The 21,126-nt window shown below is 51.2% G+C and overlaps 3 protein-coding genes across 30 annotated transcripts in view; 2 read left to right on the top strand and 1 right to left on the bottom strand.

The window, feature by feature from the left end:
* PRRC2A (proline rich coiled-coil 2A) overlaps positions 1–13,838 on the top strand; it is a 41,180-nt gene extending 27,342 nt beyond the window's left edge. The window contains exons 17-32 of the mRNA XM_083722183.1: positions 865–1,115; positions 2,160–2,287; positions 2,975–3,104; positions 3,260–3,345; positions 3,801–4,055; positions 5,725–5,916; positions 6,011–6,088; positions 7,145–7,307; positions 7,403–7,455; positions 7,588–7,676; positions 9,361–9,619; positions 11,106–11,204; positions 11,319–11,543; positions 11,638–11,726; positions 12,513–12,606; positions 13,091–13,838. Coding sequence (XP_083578309.1) covers positions 865–1,115; positions 2,160–2,287; positions 2,975–3,104; positions 3,260–3,345; positions 3,801–4,055; positions 5,725–5,916; positions 6,011–6,088; positions 7,145–7,307; positions 7,403–7,455; positions 7,588–7,676; positions 9,361–9,619; positions 11,106–11,204; positions 11,319–11,543; positions 11,638–11,726; positions 12,513–12,606; positions 13,091–13,228 — 2,329 coding nt within the window. The 3' untranslated portion in view covers positions 13,229–13,838. The remainder of the gene's footprint in view (positions 1–864; positions 1,116–2,159; positions 2,288–2,974; positions 3,105–3,259; positions 3,346–3,800; positions 4,056–5,724; positions 5,917–6,010; positions 6,089–7,144; positions 7,308–7,402; positions 7,456–7,587; positions 7,677–9,360; positions 9,620–11,105; positions 11,205–11,318; positions 11,544–11,637; positions 11,727–12,512; positions 12,607–13,090) is intronic.
* LOC310837988 (E3 ubiquitin-protein ligase TRIM11-like) overlaps positions 1–21,126 on the top strand; it is a 1,016,249-nt gene that overhangs the window by 715,410 nt on the left and 279,713 nt on the right. The gene's annotated exons all lie outside the window — the stretch shown is intronic.
* BAG6 (BAG cochaperone 6) overlaps positions 16,685–21,126 on the bottom strand; it is a 33,222-nt gene continuing 28,780 nt past the window's right edge. For all 28 annotated transcript variants that reach the window (XM_083723282.1, XM_083723276.1, XM_083723279.1 and 25 more), the window contains 5 exons: positions 20,171–20,230; positions 19,389–19,532; positions 19,165–19,272; positions 17,160–17,306; positions 16,685–17,021 (listed from right to left, as the gene is read on the bottom strand). In XM_083723282.1, the coding sequence (XP_083579408.1) occupies positions 16,923–17,021; positions 17,160–17,306; positions 19,165–19,272; positions 19,389–19,532; positions 20,171–20,230 (558 nt within the window). In that variant the 3' untranslated portion in view covers positions 16,685–16,922. The remainder of the gene's footprint in view (positions 17,022–17,159; positions 17,307–19,164; positions 19,273–19,388; positions 19,533–20,170; positions 20,231–21,126) is intronic.

A 21,126-nucleotide genomic window follows, 5' to 3' on the forward strand; every position in this document is an offset into this window, starting at 1 on the left:
TGTCAAGTCCCGCAGGGCCCTAGTCTCTTGTGACAGACGTTCCACCAGATCGGACCCACAGCCGAAAAAGCCCTGGCTCTGGTCGAGGCCAGCCTAACCTCCCTGTGGCCCGGGACCTCCAAGGTGTTTTTATTTGAAGACCGTAAGGTCCTCCGTGGGACATACCAGGAGAGGCGGTCCTGTAGGTACAAGGGTCCTAGGCCGTATAGGACTTTAAAGGTTAAAGCCAGCACCTTAAACCTGATCCTCTACTCCACCGGGAGCCAGTGCAGCTGGTATAGCACCGGGTGAATGTGATCCTGCAGCGAGGACCCCGTAAGGAGCCTTGCCGCGGCATTCTGCACCCGCTGGAGTTTCTAGGTCAGTCTCAAGGGCAGCCCCACGTAGAGTGCTATGTGAAGTATTATTTCACCCAACAAAGTCCACCTTTGCAATGTGACTTTCCTCCGCCTAACTTGTTCCTCCAAACCTCCAGAGCAGATATAGGGATTGGGGAGTCACGACACGTGAGTTGGCCTCGTTCTGTGCGTGCAAAAGCTTGTGTGAATTCTGTCGCTTGTTTCCCTCCTCCGGTAGTATTCTTTTAAAGCATATTTGTGGAACGTTATGCCCCACTGTCATTTAGCCACAAAAGTTAACAAATCTTCAGCCCCTTAGTGGTAAAAAACAGAGGAAGGAATCTAGTTTGACCATGGGAAGTTAGGAACAGACAGGGCAGTCCTACATAAATTCCGTAAGAGAAATGGTCACCATCAAAAACTGGGAATTTTGAAGATGACTTGTTGATGGAGAGGGAGGGAGAAACAGCCCAGGATATCCCCGGTCGGCTGCCATAATGTTTCCGGCTTCCTCCTCTTCCTCTAGCCGGAACACCGATGACCACTCTCCGGGCCTGAGCCTTCCCCCAGCACCCACCACCAGCACAGTGTATCGTTTGGACCGCGTCATCCACAGCGACCCAGCTGGCATCCAGCAGGCTCTGGCGGAACTGGGCAGCCGCCACACAAAGCCAGCCTCCCCTGGCCCTGCCCAGCCTCCCTTCCTGGGGCCTGGAGGCAGCAACTCCTCTGCCCTCCCACTGCGACGCTTCGAGAGTAGGAACAGTGGCAGCACAGGTAATGGGCAGAGTCTGTGCTTAGTAACCAGGGAATCTGGATTTCTTTGTCTTGGAAGTGACTAAATTCATTCTTGGCGATCAATTGCCGTATCTTTTCTGTCTCTTAGACGCCCCTTATTTTGGGGGACTCCGATTTAAGAAAATGGGGGGAGATGTATCCGTGTATAAGACGCCCCAATTTTTTTTGCATTATTTGGGGGGGGGACGCGGGTGGCGCTGTGGGTAAAAGCCTCAGCGCCTAGGGCTTGCCGATCGAAAGGTTGGCGGTTCGAATCCCCGCGGCGGGGTGCGCTCCTGTTGCTCGGTCCCAGCGCCTGCCAACCTAGCAGTTCGAAAGCACCCCTGGGTGCAAGTAGATAAATAGGGACCGCTTACCAGCGGGAAGGTAAACGGCGTTTCCGTGTGCGGCTCTGGCTCGCCAGAGCAGCGATGTCACGCTGGCCACGTGACCCGGAAGTGTCTCCGGACAGCGCTGGCCCCTGGCCTCTTGAGTGAGATGGGCGCACCAACCCCAGAGTCTGTCAAGACTGGCCCGTACGGGCAGGGGTACCTTTACCTTACCTAGTCTTATACATGGGGAAAGACGGTAATTTGCCCATTGGTCATTATCTTACTTGGCTCCGTTGCCAAGCGTGATGGGACACATGACCAGTATCTGTGCTGAGTGCGTTAATCAGCTCTTCCATTGCTCTAGGGGGCTGCAGGATGCCCGTCCCTCTCCCCAGTCCCCCACAAGGGACTTTCTAGGAGCTAACAAGTTCTGCATCGGCCCTCCCAATGCACAGTACGGTCTTACATTTCCAAAGCTAAGCAGGGCCCGGTATGGTTTCAGATTGGATGGGGGGCTGCATGTTGAAATTCTTGCATTGCAGTGGGCTAGGGTCCCTTCCAACTCTAAGATCGGCTGCTAATGGGCTTTGGCAGGTCTTGTTGAAGTGTATTTCCAAGTGCTTCTGGTCTCGGCAGGGACCGGATGCCTGCTCCTTCCCCACTGCAATCCCATTTTGCTGTTTTTTTCCATCCCCCCCCCCCCCCAATTCAGACTCTTGCTTCCTGGACAAGAACCAGCTGCTTCTCTCCAGCAGTGCCCCAGTGAAGGAGTCCAGTGCATTGGGTGGCTTTTCTGCAAAGCGCCGGGAAAGGCCCCGGAAGCAAGACCTGCTCCAGCAGGTAAGCGATTTTCTCTTTCTATGTAATCGCGTGGCATGAAGCAGAAGGAAGGTTGCAGCTGCAGCAGCTCGAATACTCCTGGCCAAGGGATGGAAAGATCAGGAGGCCCCAAAAATAACAGATTGGCAAATTACAGGAATTTGTGGAGATGGCTCAATTGACTTGCAAACTCAGAGGAAACTCAAAGCAAAAATTTGCGGGAAAATGGGATGGTTATAGAAGATATGTTCAAAAATACAATAATAGTTTTGACTCCATGCTAGCATTCGAGTGATGAAGTAAAAGGAGGTGGATAACAATTAAGGATTTATTATGTTTTCTGAATGTATTGGAAAATTTCTATAGAAAGGTTTATTGTTTCGTGTACATTCAATTGTAAGATAAAACATGTGAAGGGACTTGGCAGGAAGTCAAAATACTTATTTTCATTATTATCCTTATTTTCTATTTTTTCTGTGTGCGGGTGTGTTTTGTATGGAATGTTTGGGAGGAAATAAGACAGTAAATAACAAATAGCAAACAAAATATTGATGTTTGTAATTTTTATTTCTCAATTATACTTTGTGGTAGTATGGTTGTAATTTTTTTGTAACATAAAATCATTCAATAATTTTTTTCTTTTTTTAAAGGAAGGCTGCCCAGCTTCTCAATGTCTCACATATGTGTCTGTCCCTTGTCTCGTCTCAGGAACCCATTCCCTTCCCCAGTGGCCCTGGCTTCTCGGCCCCCAAAGAGGAGACCCCCGGCGAACCTCGCAGCAGGAGCGTTCCGGTGTCCGAGGGGCTCGCCCCACAGATCTGGAACCAGCTGAATTCCAGTGAGTTATTGAAAGCATGCGGAGGAGGAGGAAAGGCCATGCTCCTGGGGCAGGCTGGGAAATCAGAACTGGCAGCGAGAGGGAGCAGCTCTTGGGATCAGGGAAGAGAGAGCAAACATTCCTGGTTCAGAGGCCCCTGTGTTTTGTTTCATCAGACTCCTCCCGAAAGAGCTACCGCCCTGCCTCTGTGGAGCCCTGGATCGACCCTCTGAATGCCTTTGAAGAGGTTGCTAGTACGGAGGTGAGGTCCGTTGAGATAAGATGGATCAGGTGCACGCTTTCCAGGACGGAGCCGGAATTTGCCGATGAGGGAGCTTTCTGAGCTCAATTCAAAGTGTTGGTGCTGACCTTTAAAGCCCTAAACTGCCTCGGTCCAGTATACCTGAAGGAGCGTCTCCACCCCCATCGTTCTACCCGGACACTGAGGTCCAACTCCGAGGGCCTTCTCAGTAGTGGCACCCGCCCTGTGGAACGCCCTCCCTTTAGATGTCAAGGAAATAAGCAGCTATCTTATTTTTTTTAAAGACATCTGAAGGCAGCCCTGTTTAGGGAAGTTTTTAATATTTAATGCTGTATTGTTTTTAACACTTGATTGGCTGGGGAAACTCAGCCAGATGGGCGGGGTATAAATAATAAATTATTATTATTTTCTGTCCCCTAACCCTGTTTCCTGACTCTGCTTTGCCCCTTGCCTAGATGAGCCTGTCTGACAGCGGGGTGGACCTCAGCAGCGACTCACAGGTCTCCTCGGCCACCTGCAGTCAGCGCAGCTCTCCCGACGGGGGGCTGAAGGCCACACCAGATGCTGGGGCCAAGCGCAGCGGAGCCATCGGCAAAAGTACCGAGGATGCAGCCGCTGCCGCTTCAGCTGGACCGGAGGGAGCAGAACCTAAAGAGCAGAGGAGGCGGCCTCCGCCATCCAGAGACTCCAGTCTGCTGAAGGAGAAGAAGGTACACAAGTAACTCTGGGGTGTCTCCACATCTTGAGTTAGCACTGATATAACGCATGCAGCTGCATTGGTTTCCTTAATGCAGCGGTGGCCAAACTCGGCCCTCCAGCTGTTTTTGGGACTACGACTCCCATCATCCCTAGCTAACAGGACCAGTGGTCAGGGATGATGGGAATTGTAGTCCCAAAACATCTGGAGGGCTGAGTTTGGCCACCACTGCCTTAATAGTTTCCTTTACTGGATTGGTTCCACCCCACCTTGTTTTACTGAAACAGCTCTCTCAAAGGCTTCTGGTGTGTGGGGGTGTGGGTGTGTGTGTGTTGTGCTGACTGACGTGTCCTCTTTTGGCTCTTCCACTGCCCTTCCCGTGATTGCCACCTCTTGACACAGTTAATTCTCCCATCCTGATTGGGCTTCTGAAATCGCCTCTTCTCCTGACTCAGCTACCTCATTTCTCTCTTGAGCTCCTCTTGTCTTTTTTGCTCCAGTTAGGACTTGGTCCTCTGCCTCAGTTCAGTGTTACAAATGGGGATCTGTGAGAACTCCAAGGCTGTTAGGAGGATTCCCACCTTCCAAAGATCCTTTTAGCAGCATAGAAAGCATCGCCCTTTTACAGCCACAACAGCTGCATCCTGCTCCACTTTTCCAGAACAGCTTCTCCTGCCCTCTTCTTGCTAGAAAGGAGTCCACATGTTGGTGTTTTCAAGGAATCTTATTGTGGGGTGCATTGGTAGCTAACACGGACCATGCATCTCAAGTTCTTCTTGGGATTCTTTCAGGCAACTTCTATTCCTCTTTCTAAAAGTATATTCAGGAGCGGTAGCATAATTGAAGGGCTTGCAGGTCTCTGCGCTTAAAATTTTATCCAAGTAAAATTAGCCCAGGCTCTTCACCAGATTGAATTCCTTTATATACATAAATCATTTTCACATTTTCTCCTAATCTTGGGGAACTGGCAACAATCCAGGCAGGGAATGTAAGCTTCCACCCCCCTGAACTCCTGCACTGATTTTGAAAATAGTACCAGGCATAATAGGGATGCGGGTGGCGCTGTGGGTTAAACCACAGAGCCTAGGACTTGCCGATCAGAAGATCAGCTGTTTGAATCCCTGTGACGGGGTGAGCTCCCGTGGCTCAGTCCCTGCTCCTGCCAACCTAGCAGTTTGAAAGCACATCAGTGCAAGTAGATAAATAGGTACCGCTCCGGCGGGAAGGTAAATGGCGTTTCCATGCGCTGCTCTGGTTCGCCAGAAGCGGCTTAGTCATGCTGGCCACATGACCCGGAAGCTGTACGCCCGCTCCCTCGGCCAATAAAGTGAGATGAGCGCCGCAACCCCAGAGTCGGTCATGACTGGACCTAATGGTCAGGGGTCCCTTTACCTTACCAGGCATAATTCTCCCCCTTACATACTTTCATGCCTCTCTTTGCACTCATATATATGTGTTACTGTTTTTTAAGTGCTTTCACTTCAGCTGCGAGCATCAGTTGGTGCTAAATAAATGCGAAGTAATAGTGGCAGCACTTCCCCTCAACCCCCTGCCCCCCCCCAAAAAAGAAAACACCTCTGGAAAGTGAGCCTGGATACTGCCCTCTGGCTAAACTGTTTGCCACCCCCATGGTCTCAAAGGGCCCATGAGTTTCACCACCCCTCCTCCTCCTCCTGCGACAGGTGAGCAGCTCCCCTGAGCCGCTGCCCCGGGACCACCCTCCCCCTGGTGCTATTGGCACAGAGCGTTCCCAGCGAGTGGAGAAAGCAAAAGACAACAGCGCAGAGGGTCTGGGTGCGATGACGTCCGAGCCAAACCCCCAGCTCGAGTCCCCCGGGTCCTGCCCCCCCATCCAGTTTGGCGCTAGCGATAAGGTAAGTGCCAAGACGCATGACCTTTGCAGTCCCTTCTCGTCGGAGTCCCAGACTCAGATTCAAATCCCCTCCCCCTGGTTTTCGCCCCCTTCAGGATGCTGACCTTCGCTTCATGGTGAACGAAGGGCCGAAGCCAGACAAAGAAGAGCTGCACCAGGGACTTGCCGAGGGGGTAAGTGAGGAAGACGTGCCAGCGCTGATTTGGGGCTCCCTCTTCTCTCCCCCCCCCCTTTGAGTCCAGCTTGCAGGGCTGCAAAGGAGCTTGGCTTTGCTAGCTGGGCAGTGGATGACCTTGCATTCCAGCTGGGGGCCCTGTTGTAGTTTCTGCATGTAGGGGCTGATCCTCAGCAGTCTCTTGGATCAAGATGAAAAATCTATCTTAAACTAGCTTCTCTTTTGAAAGGCCAGTCTTGGCCAGATTCCTGGATGAGAGCAGGGACATCTCTCTCCCCCCTCGCTGTTGCTGCCCATCAGCTCACTGCATATTATTAATATTCCCTTCCCCTCATCCTAACCTTTATAAAGATCTGAAGAATGAGATCATTACGCCACCCTTACTTACCTTCCCGGCCGCCCATCCATCTGCGGCCACATTGTTCTTTCTTTTATCAGATCAAAATGATCAGACAACAGCAAAGGTTGCTAGGCTTATGGAGGGTGCAGTGAGATTAAGGGCCACTATCTGAACGATAATCTTGGTCATTTGATTGCCCTTTTAACCCATTGTTGTCTTTTTAATTGTATATATTGCTTGTTTTATGTTGCTATGGCCGTTGGCTAATGCAGATAAAGTTTATCTATCTATTGTCCCCTCACCCTAAGGTGTCGGGGCGGGTTACAGCATGCACCTTTTTAAACCACGTATTCCACAAAAGATAAAATCAGAAAAGAAACTGATGTACAAGCGATACTGGGGCTTGATTTCTGCAACCTGTTGTGCGTGGGATTTCCCTTGGCAGTTTTCCCCAAAACGTCTGCAGGTTAAAAATGCAGTTGTTAGATCTGGGTGATACGGAATATATTTTGCCGGATTTACTGTCATTTCAGTTTGCTTCTGCGGGGTGCAGGGGGTTAAACTGTTGATATGATTTCTCTATTAGTATATTTTTTGCACACGGCAAGGTAGAGTTTAAATCTGTACGAGGGAAATAAACATTTGGTCCGTTTAGAAAGGAAGCCTAGAGCTTGGTTGCCTCCAATGACTCCCCTGCCTCCTCCCTCTCCGCAGCTGACCTCGGCCCCCAGGGAGTGGGAGCTGCTTCCGCCGGCCCCTCCCAGCCACCGAGCTTCCCCCGAGGCGCCTCCTGGCCGCGGCTGCGAGGCCCGGCCGTTCCCCGTAGCCCCAGCATCTTGCCTGCACAGCCTCCCAGCAGACACTTCCGTGTTCTCAGGTATGGAGGGACATTTGGAACGGAAAGGGAAGACTGCTCACGTTATGCAGCTCCCAGCCAGAGCAGTGGTTGACTGTGCTTCTTCCTCCCAGCAGGTGAGAGGGGCCAGGGTCAGCGGCTGTACCCGGAGCTGTTTTACGGGAACCAGGTACCTATCTTGGCAGATTGGGCAGAGGAGGAATGCCCCGTGTGTTGCTCTGGGGCCTCTGGCGCAGCTCAGGAGGAATGGTTTTAGCTCTCCCACCTCCTCTGAAAGGTTCCTTGCGTCTTCTTTCTGCAGGTCCAAACTGCCCAGCTGGAGTCCCAGCTTCACGGCGCGAGTGGGGGCAGCAGCTACCGACCGAGCACCCCTTCTCTGCACACCTACAGGTAAGGGCAGGGGGCATATGGGGCTTTGAGCTCCCCTTGTGACAGGGGTGATGATGATAATAATCTGAAGGTATCTGAAGAAGTGTGCATGCACACGAAAGCTCATACCAAGAACTGACTTAGTTGGTCTTTAAGGTGCTACTGGAAGGAAATTTTTTTGTTTTAATAATAATAATAATTTATTTATACCCCACCCATCCGGCCGAGTTTCCCCAGCACTCTGGGCGGCTCCCATTCGAGTGTTAAAAACAATATAGCATATTATTATAAATATTAAAAACTTCCCTAAACAGGGCTTCCTTCAGGTGTCTTTTAAAAATAAGATAGCTGCTTATTTCCTTCACATCTGAAGGGATGGCGTTCCACAGGGTGGGTGCCACTACCGAGAAGGCCCTCTGTCTGCTTCCCTGTAACCTCACTTCTCAGCGCTGGACCTCAGTGTCCGGGCTGAATGATGGGGGTGGAGACGCTCCTTCAGGTATACTAGACCAAGGCAGTTTAGGGCTTTAAAGGTCAGCACCAACACTTTGAATTGTGCTCAGAGACGTACTGGGAGCCAATGCAGATCTCTCAGGACCAGTGTTATGTGGATTTGGCGGCTGCTCCCAGTCACCAGTCTAGCTGCCGCATTCTGGATTAATTGCAGTTTCCGGGTCACCTTCAAAGGTAGCCCCACGTAGAGCGCATTGCAGTAGTCTAAGCGGGAGATAACTGGCACATTCACCACTCTGGCGAGACGGTCTGCGAGCAGGGAGACACCTCAGAGCCTCTGCAGCATGGCATGATTCCCACCCTGTCTTTTGTGAGAAGCACTTTGGGTCTGGTCCACAAAGGTGATACTATACCCATCTTTGTGCGGGTCACTATGTGGAACATGAAGCAAGCTTGTTTTCTGCTGCTCCAGGGGGTGGGACCCAAACCAGTGGATTCAGGTTACAGGAAAGGGGAGATTCTGACTAAACACCAGGAAGAACTTTTTGGCAGTAGGAGTTGTTTGACAGTGGAATAGACTGCCACAAGAGGTGGACCCTCCTTCCTTGGAGGTGTTTAAGCAGAGGTTGGATGGCCGTCTGCAGGGATTCTTTAGTCATGTATAAACTAGTTGAGATTCCCGCATTGCAGTTGGAGTCCCTTCCAACTCTACAATTCTATGGCAAGACTGAAGGCAGCTCAGGTAGCAGGCAGGAAAGGTCGTTGCAGGTCACAGTATGTGCACTAGGCCAGCTGGGTGACACCAAATCGGACGGCTTCAGAGGTTCATCAGCCCAGCATCTTCCTCCTTGGACTACTTGGGAAGGTGGTGGACTTAGGAGCCAGTGTGGTGTAGTGGTTAAGAGTGGTGGACTTGTAATCTGGTGAACCGGGTTCGCATCTCCGCTCCTTCACCTGCAGCTGCTGGGTGACCTTGGGCCAGTCACACTTCTCTGAAGTCTCTCAGCCTCACTCACCTCACAGAGTGTTGTGGGGGAGGAAGGGAAAGGAGAATGTTAGACACTTTGAGACTTCATCAGGTAGTGATAAAGCAGGATATCAAATCCAAACTCCTCCTCTTCTTCCTTTGTTGGAGGTTTTTAAGAAGAGATTGGGCGGCCACCTGTCAAGGATTCTTCAGCAGCGAATCCCTGCATTGCAGGGGTTGGACTTCCGTCTCTGATTCTGACCTGTGGCTTTCTTCCTTCACTAGGTCCCAGCACCTGTACCTCCAGCCCAGCCCAGCTCCCACTTCTCCTGCTCAGACGGCCGGGGGCGCTGTCTTGCCCAGCTCCGCCTTGCTTTCGGGGGTGGCCCTCAAGGGGCAGTACGTGGAGATATCGGCCCTGCAGGCGGCGGAGCTTCCCAAGCTGCCAGCCACAGGCCTGCTGTACCAGGCTCCCCCTCCTTCCTTCATCTACAGCTCAGCCTTCTGCAGCAGCCAGCTGGCTCCAGAGCAAGCCCTGCTTCAGGTACTAGGCGTTGTGGTGGGTGATTTAACTGAAGGGCAGGTCTTCTGGGAACTGGGGGTGCAGAGGAACCCCGGATTTCTGGAGGCAGGTTGGAGAGGATGAGTTTTCAATGCGGCACAAATGGGTGGGAGCTGGGAGAGAGAGCAGGGCAATGGGGAATTCAGGGAGGGGCGGTCACGTTTTGGAAGCCAGGAGCTCTCCCTTCATGCTGTGTCATAATAGTGGGCAGCTTGGGACGCGGGTGGTGCTGTGGGTTAAACCACAGAGCCTAGGGCTTGCCGATTGGAAGGTCGGCCGTCTGAATCCCCGCGTCGGGGTGACCTCCCGTTGCTTGGTCCCTGCTCCTGCCAACCTAGCAGTTTGAAAACACGTCAAAGTGCAAGTAGATAAATAGGTACCACTCCGGCGGGAATGTAAACGGCGTTTCTGTGCGCTGCTCTGGTTCGCCAGAAGCGGCTTAGTCATGCTGGCCACATGACTTGGAATCTGTACGCCGGCTCCCTCGGCCAATGAAGCGAGATGAGCGCCGCAACCCCAGAGTCGTCTGCGACTGGACCTAATGGTCAGGGGTCTCTTTACCTTACTCTTCATAGGCAATAGCTTTGTGCCTAGGAGCCAAGCTTTCTTTTCAGTTGGCTCGCTCTGCAGCTCCAGAGCCACAGATGTGAGGAGTGTTGCCAGTTACTGAGGATCGTGGACCGCGGGCTTCTAAATACCAGTTGATGCGAATCACGAACAGCAGAACGTTCCTGCCCTTAGGTCCTGTGTCACGGACTGGTTGGACGCAGAGGATTGGTAGGAGGCCCCAGCTTTGGGACCCCCAAAGGAAGAAGGCTCAGAGCTCAGGGAGTGGTGGTGGGACAACAATGAGTGGTCGGAGGGAGAAGACTGGGAAGAGGAGTGTTGAAGAGGTAACAGGGAGCAGAGAGAATAGTTGGCACAGAGAGGTCCAGAACCCAAAGCAGGAGAGGCAGAGAGGTGTCAGACTGGTGAAGCCAGGAGGCTCTTCCCCTGCTGCTACAACAGACCTGTTGGTCTCCCAGAATCAGCAGGGGTATGAAGAGGGAGGATCAGAGGCAGATGTGTCAACGTAGTCTCAGATTGCTTCGGAAGGACCCAGAGAAAGAGGACACTTAGAGAGCTGTGGGAAGGCAGGGACCTGGTGTCTCCATAACTGCCCCCTAGGAGCAAGACTTATCAAAGATTGTTGCTGTGCTCCCGAGGCCTGGCACTCTTCAGCAGATCCTGTTCTTCTGATAAAAACCACTCTTGTGTGATTTGCTGCCAGCTAGCTTCTGACACCCTGCTTGTCGGTTTTTTAGAGCCATTGCCTTTATGGTGGACCTTGGAACTGATCCAGGAAGGCTCCAATGTTGAGCTTGCATTCAGAAACCTTTGATGCGATCAGGGTGGGCCTCCTCCTCTGGCCCTTCCAGAAATGGACTGTGTTGGGAGTTGCCATCATCGTGTCCCTTCTCCCTTGCAGGTGCGCCAAGAACTTGCATCCCCCTCCGAGTTCTACCCAGCCGCCCTGGGGCAAGGCAGCCAGAGCAACTTCCTGACTGCCCCAGGCCCTGGCCAGCAGGTGAGCGAAGCACCGTCTCTTTCAGCCCAGCTCCTGGACCAAAACCGTCCCAGGATTGTAATGCAGCCCCTGTCTTTCTCTCTCTCTCTCTCCCTTCCCTCTGCCCTGCCCCAGGTCCTGTTGCCCGTGGTGGAACCGCCCCAGCTGCCCCCTGTGGTGAACTTTGGCTCCTTGCAGCAAGCGCCACCTTCTGCCCCTGCCCCTCCGCAGCCGGCGCCTCCCCCCATGCCCCTGGTGTCCGTGGCCACCCAGGCTCTGCGGGCGCCTGGGCAGCTAGCCGGTCGCCTCGTCTCCCCAGCCGTGCGAGCCTTTCCTCACGGCGGAGTGGGCCGTAGCGAGGTAAGGAAGAGGGCTGGTGGGCTGGACTCTGCTCCATGGGAAAGGCCACCCCACCCGCTGGTTCTGAGGTAGGGTTTTTTTTTTCCCCCACCAGCTCCACGCTCTGGAAATGAAGCCGCTACAAGATTACAGGAAACTCAATGGCCTGGGGTCTCCAGGGGCCCGGCCCCCCTCTGGGGGCAGGTGAGTATTCTGTGTGGGGCAGAGCTTTGGAGACAGAGGAAATGTCCTGGAAACAGACTGTAAGGCAGGGGTCAGCAAGCTTTTTCAGCAGGGGGCTAGTCCACTGTCCCTCAAACCTTGTGGGGGGCTAGACTATATTTTGAAGAAAAAATAACAAATTCCTATGCCCCACAAATAACCCAGAGATGCATTTTAAATAAAAGGACACATTCTACTCGTGTAAAAACACCAGGCAGGCCCCACAAATAACCCAGAGGTGCATTTTAAATAAAAGGACACATTCTACTCATGTAAAAACACCAGGCAGGCCCCACAAATAACCCAGAGATGCATTTTAAATAAAAGGACACATCCTACTCATGTAAAAACACGCTGATTCTCGGACCGTCTGCAGGCCAGATTGAGAAGGCAATTGGGCCGGATCTGCCCCCCAGATCTTTGCCTACCCATGCTGTAAGGCCTCCAGTTATCAAGACTGCCCCCCCCCCATGCTGCCTGGGGGTGCTGGCGCCCAGTTAATATGTAGCAGACTCATAAAAGGACGACGACTGGATCCATCTCACATTTTGTGGAGTTGGACCCACATTGCCTTGAGTCAGCCAGGAAGCATAGAAAGGCCTTTCCCTGAAGCATCTTCCTGTTACTGGTGCCTTCTCTTGGCAAGTTCTCCGAAGTATCATTTCCGTTAAAAGTAGTAAGTGTCGGAAGATGGTTCCTGAGCAGCGAGAGAGAAGTGAAACGGCCCCTTTGGCTGCCTCGTCACGGAGACTTTTTCTCTCCCCTCAGGCCTTTCTCTGGAGGCTTTGGTGCCAGGCTGAAGTCCCCTGGTTCTGCCTACGGTGGTATCTTCCGTGCCCAGCGCTTTGAGGTCTACCAGCAGGTGAGGCCGCCATACGGGACTTGGTGGGATCGGGACTGAGAAACGGAGCCCGCTTTTTAAGGCAATTACAGTGGTGCCTCGCAAGACGAAAATAATCCGTTCCGCGAGTCTCTTCGTCTTGCGGTTTTTTCGTCTTGCAAATCAAGCCCACTAGCGGATTAGCGCTATTAGCGGGCTTAGCGGATCAGCTGTTAAGCGGCTTAGCGGATCAGCTGATAAGCGGCTTAGCGGATCAGCTGATAAGCGGCTTAGCTGCTTGGGGGAAAGGGGGGGAAAGGGGAAAAACCCCGCAGGAACTCACAAGACATTTTCGTCTTGCAAAGCAAGCCCATAAGGAAATTAGTTTTGTGAAGCGCCTCCAAAACGGAAAACCCTTTTGTCTAGCGGGTTTTCCGTCTTGCGAGGCACCACTGTATCTGGGTGGGGGTTTCAGGAACGCAGCGACCTTCCTCCTCTCATCGGCTGTGTGTGTTCTGCTCCCCAGTCGGACGTCCTGCGCTGGAATCCCCGCTCTTGGGAGCGAGCTGCTCCACCGCGTGACGGCACGCCAGCACGCCGCCTCGAGCCAGACGTGCGCTCCCACACTGACAAGCAAGACCCCAGTCTCTCCGGCCACCACTAGCCCAGGACGCTGAACCCTCCCTTTTTCGATTCTGTTAACTTCTCCCCCCTCTCCTCCCCAAGATCGCGGGAGGGCTGTTTGCAGGGGTTTGTTCCTCTCCCCCCCCCCCTTTGGTGTATCCTGAATACGGGGTGTCTCCTTAAACTCCTTTTCTGTTTGTATGGGGGAGGTGACACTGGAATTTGCCCCTTGGAGTAGGGGTGTTAGACACTTAGTGGGTGCTCAGAGTGTAATTTGGGAGGGGGGCAAGGATCAGGATTTTGGGAGGCTCCCTGCTGAATGTATTTTTGCTTATTTCCTTTGGTTTCACCTGAGTTTATTTTTCTGGTAGGGGGCTCTGTTGCCCTTTGATCTGAGGGGGGAGCAGCTCTGAGGTTTGGAGTGTAAATATATATAAATATGAACGTGTCGGGGGGTCTCTCCTCTTCCCTCTTCTATTTATGGGGGCGGGGGGAGGTGAGACTGGGAGCCTGTCTCCTCTCCTATTTGCTCCCCCGAGTTTGAAATAGGAAGCATTGAGTTTTTAAAAAGGTGGTCGAGCTGGTTTGTTTAATAAATAAAACCAAAAAAGTTGTTTAAAAAAACCAATAAAATAAAAAGTCAGACTGTGGGTTTTTTGGATTGTCATCTTGCCTGCCGACTTCTTCAGCGTGCGAAAACTTTTCAGTCCATGGAAAATGAAGCCTGGTCAGGGGAAAGAATTAGTTCTCTGTATCATGGGGATTTTAGAAATTACAGGTGCCCGGGACGGTGCTTTGTGAAAAATATTGTCTTGGCTAAGCGCTGGTAGTGACTGCTTCCATATTATCAGAGGCATGAAAGGTTATATAGAAACTGCTTACCACCCCTTATAGGCAGCTCTGCTTCTTGAGCGCTTCCATTCTCCCAATCCCAACTGGTGGCGGGGGGGGGGGGGGATCAAAATTGCAACACACAAGCCTTCAAAACCATTCTCTAGAAAGTTTGCACATTAGGCTAGTCTGCCTCCATTTCTGTAGTGCTTAAAATAAAGGTCTACTTAGTTGTGCTGCTAGAAAAAGGTAACTTCCAAGGACGGTTATTTCCCTTCACCCACACACCTAGCCTTCTTTTTAAAAAAAGCATCATGTTGTGTACCTTCCTGATAAACGCATGCTTTGCAGCAATTCTTATACCCTGGATTAAATCAGTTGTGCAGCAGCTATTCTTGCTGGAATGTGGATGGTGGCTCTAAAGCAGACTTGGCCCTCCAGATGTTTTGGGACTACAACTCCCATGATCCCTAGCTAACAGGACCAGTGGTCAGGTATGATGGGAGTTGTAGTCCCAAAACATCTGGAGGGTTAAGTTTGCCTATGCCTGCTCTAAAGTATTAAGGCTATCAGTGGGTACCAGTCTGGGTGGCAAAAGTGCCCCTCTGCCAGGACAACCAAAAGCCACTAGAGAAGAGCAGCACACCTAGGCTCTTCAGAGGCTCCTATAAAAATCTCCAGGCCATGAGCCTAAATTGGGACCACCAGGTAATTTTCAGATAAACCACACCCACCCACTTCCCCATGCCTGATAGCAGCAGCAGGAGCATGCCTCTACAACAGAGCAAGGGAAGAACAGGAGCAGCTCGACTGAATGTCAAAGGATCTGTTGCAGCCACATTCTCCAGCCATGTCTACAAAAGGAAGACAGTTCCTTTGGGTCATGGGCAATAAGTGACCGATTGACAGATGGCCTACATTGGTTGGCAGAATCTGTTGTACTGGGCAACAACATTTGACACTTAATAAACATTTAATCTATACCCGAAGAGAAGGAAGCTGCAGGGATGTCAGTTGAAGAAAATCCAGTCTTGTGGCCCGTTTTTCACGTCGTGGCATCAGTCTGCTACTTGCTTTTTAAAAAAGAGTTCTTTATAAAAAAATGGCAGCCGCCTTGTGCAGATTTTCCCCAATACAAAAATGGGTGTAAGTACGTTTCCCTTTTTCTGTGCTATTTTTCACATATACCACTTTTATCCATACTTTCCCCTCATACCACACGTTATCTGCTTGGAGACAGCTTTTCTTTAAAAATCTCTAACTGAACCAGATGAGCCTATTCCAGCACGTTCTTCTTAAGTTCTTACAAGTTTTCTTCCGTTCCTCATTGCCATGTTTAGACCACGCACAAGACAAAAACAAGTTCAACATACAGTGGTACCTCGGGTTACATACGCTTCAGGTTATAGACTCCGCTAACCCAGAAAGAGTACCTCGGGTTAAGAACTTTGCTTCAGGATGAGAACAGAAATCGTGCTCCGGCAGCACGGGAGGCCCCATTCGCTAAAGTGGTGCTTCAGGTTAAGAACAGTTTCAGGTTAAGAACGGACCTCCAGAACAAATTAAGTACTTAACCCGAGGTACCACTGTACTACTTTGCTGTGAGTTTTAAAAGGAAAGATTTTTTTAAAATCTGGTTTAAATGGAAATGAGATTTACTTTTTTGGAAAAAATGCTATTTTAAAACAATAGGTGTTAAAACATTATTTGAGAAGTAACCTGGTATCCCAATATCACCAGAAGTTTGGCACAAGTGGGGTGCAAAGGGAAGAGGTGCCCGCCCACCCCCAGCGTAGAAATGCAACACTCGTCCTCTGGCAGCACCCAGCATGCCAAAGCTTACTAATTTTACTTATTTATATCCCACCTTTTCCCCCAAGGAGCTGAGGGTGACATACATGGCTCTCTCCTCACCCTGAGACAGGGTACGTGAGAGACAGTAACAGGCCGCATGGTGGCTCAGTAGGGATGCGAACCCTGATCTTTCCTACCGCTGCCTTAGTCATGAAGTGTTCAAACCACACTCTTGTTAGCCCTACAAGTTTTATCTTTCACCTGAATCAGTGTTAAGGTGTAAAAGCTTTTCCGTATCATAACCAATCTGACAACTTCACTCAAGAATATTTATATTCCACCTAAAAAGAACTTCATTTTTATTTGAGCTTTACTGAGGGAGGGTAGCACTGGGCCAAGTGGAGCAGAAAGAACAAGAAAGGACAATTGTATGGTCTCCTACATGGGAGAAGTCTTATCAATTTGTGAACCTTGCAAACTGCCATAGGTGATAGTTACAAGGAAGCGTCTATTTAGGAATATTATAAAGCGATTCCCTTTCTAGGTTTTTTTAAAAAAGGAAAGTATGTAAATATATATACACACAATATACATATGAGATGTAAGGTTTAGTTGTTAAGAACGAAATAGTGTTTTTTTAAAAAACCTCTTTAGTTAATTTTACTTATATATTATTAACACGGCTGTTGAGGAAGTGATATCAATGGTAAAGATTTAAATCGGCCTTTTCCTTGGCGACTTAAATTGCCGGTTTTAATCAATTCATTCTGTAATGCAAGATTGATGCACTTGGCTGCAGTCGCCGGACCACGAAGCAACTCAATATCCCACCAGCCAAAAGAGGACTTTGAAAACACACAAGCACCACCAGTCCCTGGACAAGTGGCTTTATTTACTGATTCAGCAGCAACTCGAGCACTCCGCTGGGGGAGAAAGGTCACAGCAACCAGAAGACGGGGTTGGGAAGAAGGGGGGACGTAAGTTGGGAAGGAACTTAAATATTTGGCCTGAGAAGGGAGTGGCTGTCTGCATCGTGCACAAAAAAGGACAAAGGGGTGAGCCCCAGAGAGCGGGCCTCCCTATCCAGGAGGGTTTGGGGGCAGTGACCATTACAAGTCCTCGGCCACGAAGGCTTGCTGGGCGTTGGGGAACCTCTGTGGGGTGAAGCTGGGATCAGCTTGCAGCCGCTTCTGCAGATCAGATTTCAGCTGAAAGAGAGAAGAAAAAGGAGAGTGAAGGGCAGGTGTCCAGCTGCCCCAAATCACCTAGACAGACAGGTGCCATACAGCCCCCATTGGGGTTTAAAAGCAAAAACTAAGGCCTCACCAACAGACCCCCGTCCTCACCTGCTGTCGGTAGCCCTCCTGCAGCGCTGGCTCTGCCAGGTCTCTGCTCAGGCTCTCGGCGCTCGTCAGAGGTTTCACGCCTGCTACTTTGGCCGCTTTGTTGACTGCCTCGGACAGAAGGAGCTGGGGACCATCCCCCTGCATAGTCTTCCAAGAGAGGGAAGAGACAGGTTTAGGGTTCCGCGCTTGCAATAAGGTGCTGGAGCGGCAGGTAAGCCGGAACAGAACCTGTCTGCGTTATGCGATCAGCCAAAAAGCACAGCAGAGATTCACACACAGACTTCCTTCAGCAGTGGATCAACCCTGCTACACACACCCAAAGGATTAGGGGAAGTTCCCACAAGGCAACCCTCCCCAGCTCTGAAGCAAGAATGAATGAAAGCTCACATGACTAGAGGCCAGAGCCAATAAGAGCCCTGCATCACCATTGTGAGTCTAGTTGTAAACATCCAGGTCTGGGATGTGCTGAAATTATGGAAGCAAGCGTTAGCTCTTGCTCAAAGTTAGGGTTTGAGAAAACCGACTTCCAAAACTTTTGCTTTTTTTCATTCGTCACGTCTACTAGAGGAAGAGAGGATTTTGCATCCTTATTAGTGATACCATTTCCTTTCCATCATTTATTTACTTCTTGAATTTCTTTACTGCCCTTCCTCTGAGGATCACAGGGCAACATGAAAACCACAGAAAAATATGTAACACAGTAACATCATGAAAGAAGAAGTTAGAATTCCCAAGGGAAGGGATGTTGGGTGGCATCACAAAGGGGAGAAGACTAAAAGGGAAAGAAGTGAGGAGTTTCTCAAAACAAAAACCCCCAACATCTGCAACGAACTGGGGACATGTCATGTCTCCCAAACCAGAAGGAGCTCAAGTCAGATTTAAATTTGCCTCCACTCTACACTTCCCATTGATGAAAATTGTCCACCAGAGTCGGAGCGAAAAATAAATATTTGTTTCCCCCCAGAAAATTCACCACCTGTCACAAGCAAAGCGCCTCCGTATCCCATCAAAACAAAAGAGGTTTAAAGACACTCAAGGCAAATCTTAAAAAATGTAGCATAAACACCGACAACTGGGAAACACTGGCCTGCGAGCGCTCCAGTTGGAGAACAGCCTTTACCAAACATGTCATTGGCTTTCAAGACACTCAAACACAGGACAAAAGGGAAAAACGTGCTAAAAGGAAGGCGCGCTTGGCAAACCCTCACCATGATCAACTCCCGCCCAGAAACCTATGTCCCCACTGTGGAAGGACGTGTGGATCCAGAATTGGCCTCCACAGTCACTTACGGACTCACTGTTAAGACTTTGTTAATGGAAGTCATGTTAGAATTCCTGCTCCATGACTGCAGTCATGGGATTGCTGTCTTTCACATGACGGTGTATGTTTTGACTCCACAAAGTGGGAAGTGACAGAGACAGGATGTTTGTGTTACTGTGTTCCATGAAGTGGGACTATTGTCCTTTGTTCTTTCTCTTTCTCTGATGCTAGAGAGAGAGGGAGCCATGTTGCAGCGCTCCGTGTGTGTTTATATGTAAATAAAGCAGATTAGCCAAAATGCTGAGTTGCTGAGGTCCGTCACGCAAGCTGCAAAGACTCTGCGGATCCCTAAGTGTGCCGGTGTCTGTTGGCATCAGTCGCTGTGATGTTTGGGCTGAAGAATGCTATTGAAGCTCCCGAACAATGGACCAGGAGGGAGAGAACATGCCAGTCGGGCATGTGTCTCTGCCAGGGTCCTACTCGAGTGTAGGACAAGACAATCATACTCTGCTATGAGTGATCGCCAAAGAAGAAGATGATCCCATCAAGGGAAATGGAATCGTGGACTTGCAGAATTGGAAGGGACCCATAGGACCATCCAGTTCTGCCCTCTCCAATGCAGGAAGTGCTGCTTTAAGCCCCTGGGGTTGGCCACGCGAGGAGAACCTGCTGTTTAAGAGAGGCCGGGCCGCCTTTGTCGTTTCCGTGGGGCAACCCGAGCGAAGGGCAGAAGGGCCCTCTCACCTTGCGCCGCTTGGCCGGCATGCCGCTCAGGTAGGCGTCGCTGAGGGGGGGCTGCTGCTTCAGCTTGCGCTGACTCTGGATGTCCTCCCGGATGATGGGCACCCACTCCTTGCGGACGAGGAGGAGGGAAGAGGAAAGCATTGAGGGACCCGTTAGCAACTCCAGAGAGTTCTTTCTCCCCGCCCTCCCCCGGTCGCCGCCCGCTTCCGCCCCAGACCACTCACAGGGGGCACGGCAGCTGCCCAGGGCTCTGCGTCGGGGGCGGGCGGCTCCCCTGGCTGCGGCTCCTCGTGCTCCGGCTCCCCGTGCTGCTGGGGCATGGCCTCCTCGGCCGTTGTGGCTGGGGCCGGGGACGCGGTGCTGTCTCGCTGCGAGGAAAGGGAGGAGAGAATAGGAGCGTGGGCCCAAGCAGGTTGCGTCTGACAGGCACATATCTGTTGTGTTTCAGGCAGAAAAGGGGCTCGGCCCAGTGGGCAGCACTGGGTGGGGGCAGCTTCAGAATCAATAACTAAGTTTTTCCCCATATACTAGCAAGTGGCGAAGGGACAAGCCTCTGGTTCAGACACACACACTGAGCCTTGAAGGTCCAGGGAGTGGGGAGGCAGCCTCAGTCCTTCCATCTGCTATATGGGAACACTCCTCATCTATCTCTCTGGGTTCTTACAAAGATCACTGGCAGCAGCGCATACTAAGGGCTTTGCATATTATTTTATTTATATGCCACCCATCCAACTAGTTTTCCCCAGTCACTCTGGGGCACAATAAAACACCAACTATTAATAACTTCCCTGTACAGGGCTGCCTTCAGATGTCTTCTAAAAGTCCCCTTGAGGGCGTTCCACAGGGCGGGTGCCACCACCGAGAAGGCCCTCTGCCTGGCTCCCTGTAACCTCACTTCTCACAGTGAGGGAACCGCCAGAAGACGCTGGGAACCATACCCTCTTCCAGCTCCACAGCACCCTGACACATTCAAAGAAGCCTGGGACTCCTGGCTCCCACTCCGTACCTGCAGGGTTTCGGAAGGCTGCTCTGCAGCCTGAAAATCCATCGGCTCTTCTGGTACAGGCTAAAAGGATGGGAGAAGAGAGAGGGTGCATTCAGAGGCCTTGGTGGCGATACCCAGCACCCACAATAGAGTCACAGTCTCCCCACACTCCTCCCCTCTGATCTCCCAACAAACAAGTCCCACCGGGATGTGGTCCACAAAACAATCTGATCTGGCTCCTGGTGGCCCTACCAAATCTTAGCCAAAGGAAAACTGAAGGCGAGAGAGACTGCAGACAGCACCCCGCAACTGCTCTCTCCTTGGGTTTTGCATGGAATGTCTCGACTGTGCACTGGCTCCCGGTGGAGTACAGGGTCAGGTTTAAGGTGCTGGTTTTAAAGCCCTATGCGACCTAGAACCCTCGTACCTACGGGACCGCCTCTCCTGGTATGCCCCACGGAGGACATTAAGGTCCACAAATGACAACACTTTGGAGGTCCCGAGCCGCAAGGTGGTCAGATTGGTCTCAATAAGGGCCAGGGCCTTTTCAGTACTGGCCCTCACTTGGTGGAACGCTCTGTCACAAGAGACTAGGGCCCTGCAGGACTTGGTTCGCCAGAAGCGGCTTAGTCATGCTGGCCACATGACCTGGAAGCTGTATGCCGTCTCCCTCAGCCAATAAAGCGAGATGAGCGCCGCAACCCCAGAGTCGGCCACGACTGGACCTAATGGTCAGGGGTCCATTTACCTTTACCTTGTTTCCCCCTATTATGTTTTATTTTAATTTTATTGGTGTTAGCCGCCCTGACTCCGGCTCTGGCTGGGGAGGGCGGGGTATGAAGAAAAATTATTATTATTATTATTATTATTATTATTATTAATGCCCCGTAACTGCAATGTCCTCACTGCAACTGAAATCGTGGAATGCAGGACAGCATGGAGTTATGGGCCAAAATGCTCAACACTCGGGAGACCTG

The sequence above is a fragment of the Podarcis gaigeae genome (assembly GCF_964106915.1).
Source record: "Podarcis gaigeae genome assembly, chromosome: 2".
NCBI classification, from domain to species: Eukaryota; Metazoa; Chordata; class Lepidosauria; order Squamata; family Lacertidae; genus Podarcis; species Podarcis gaigeae.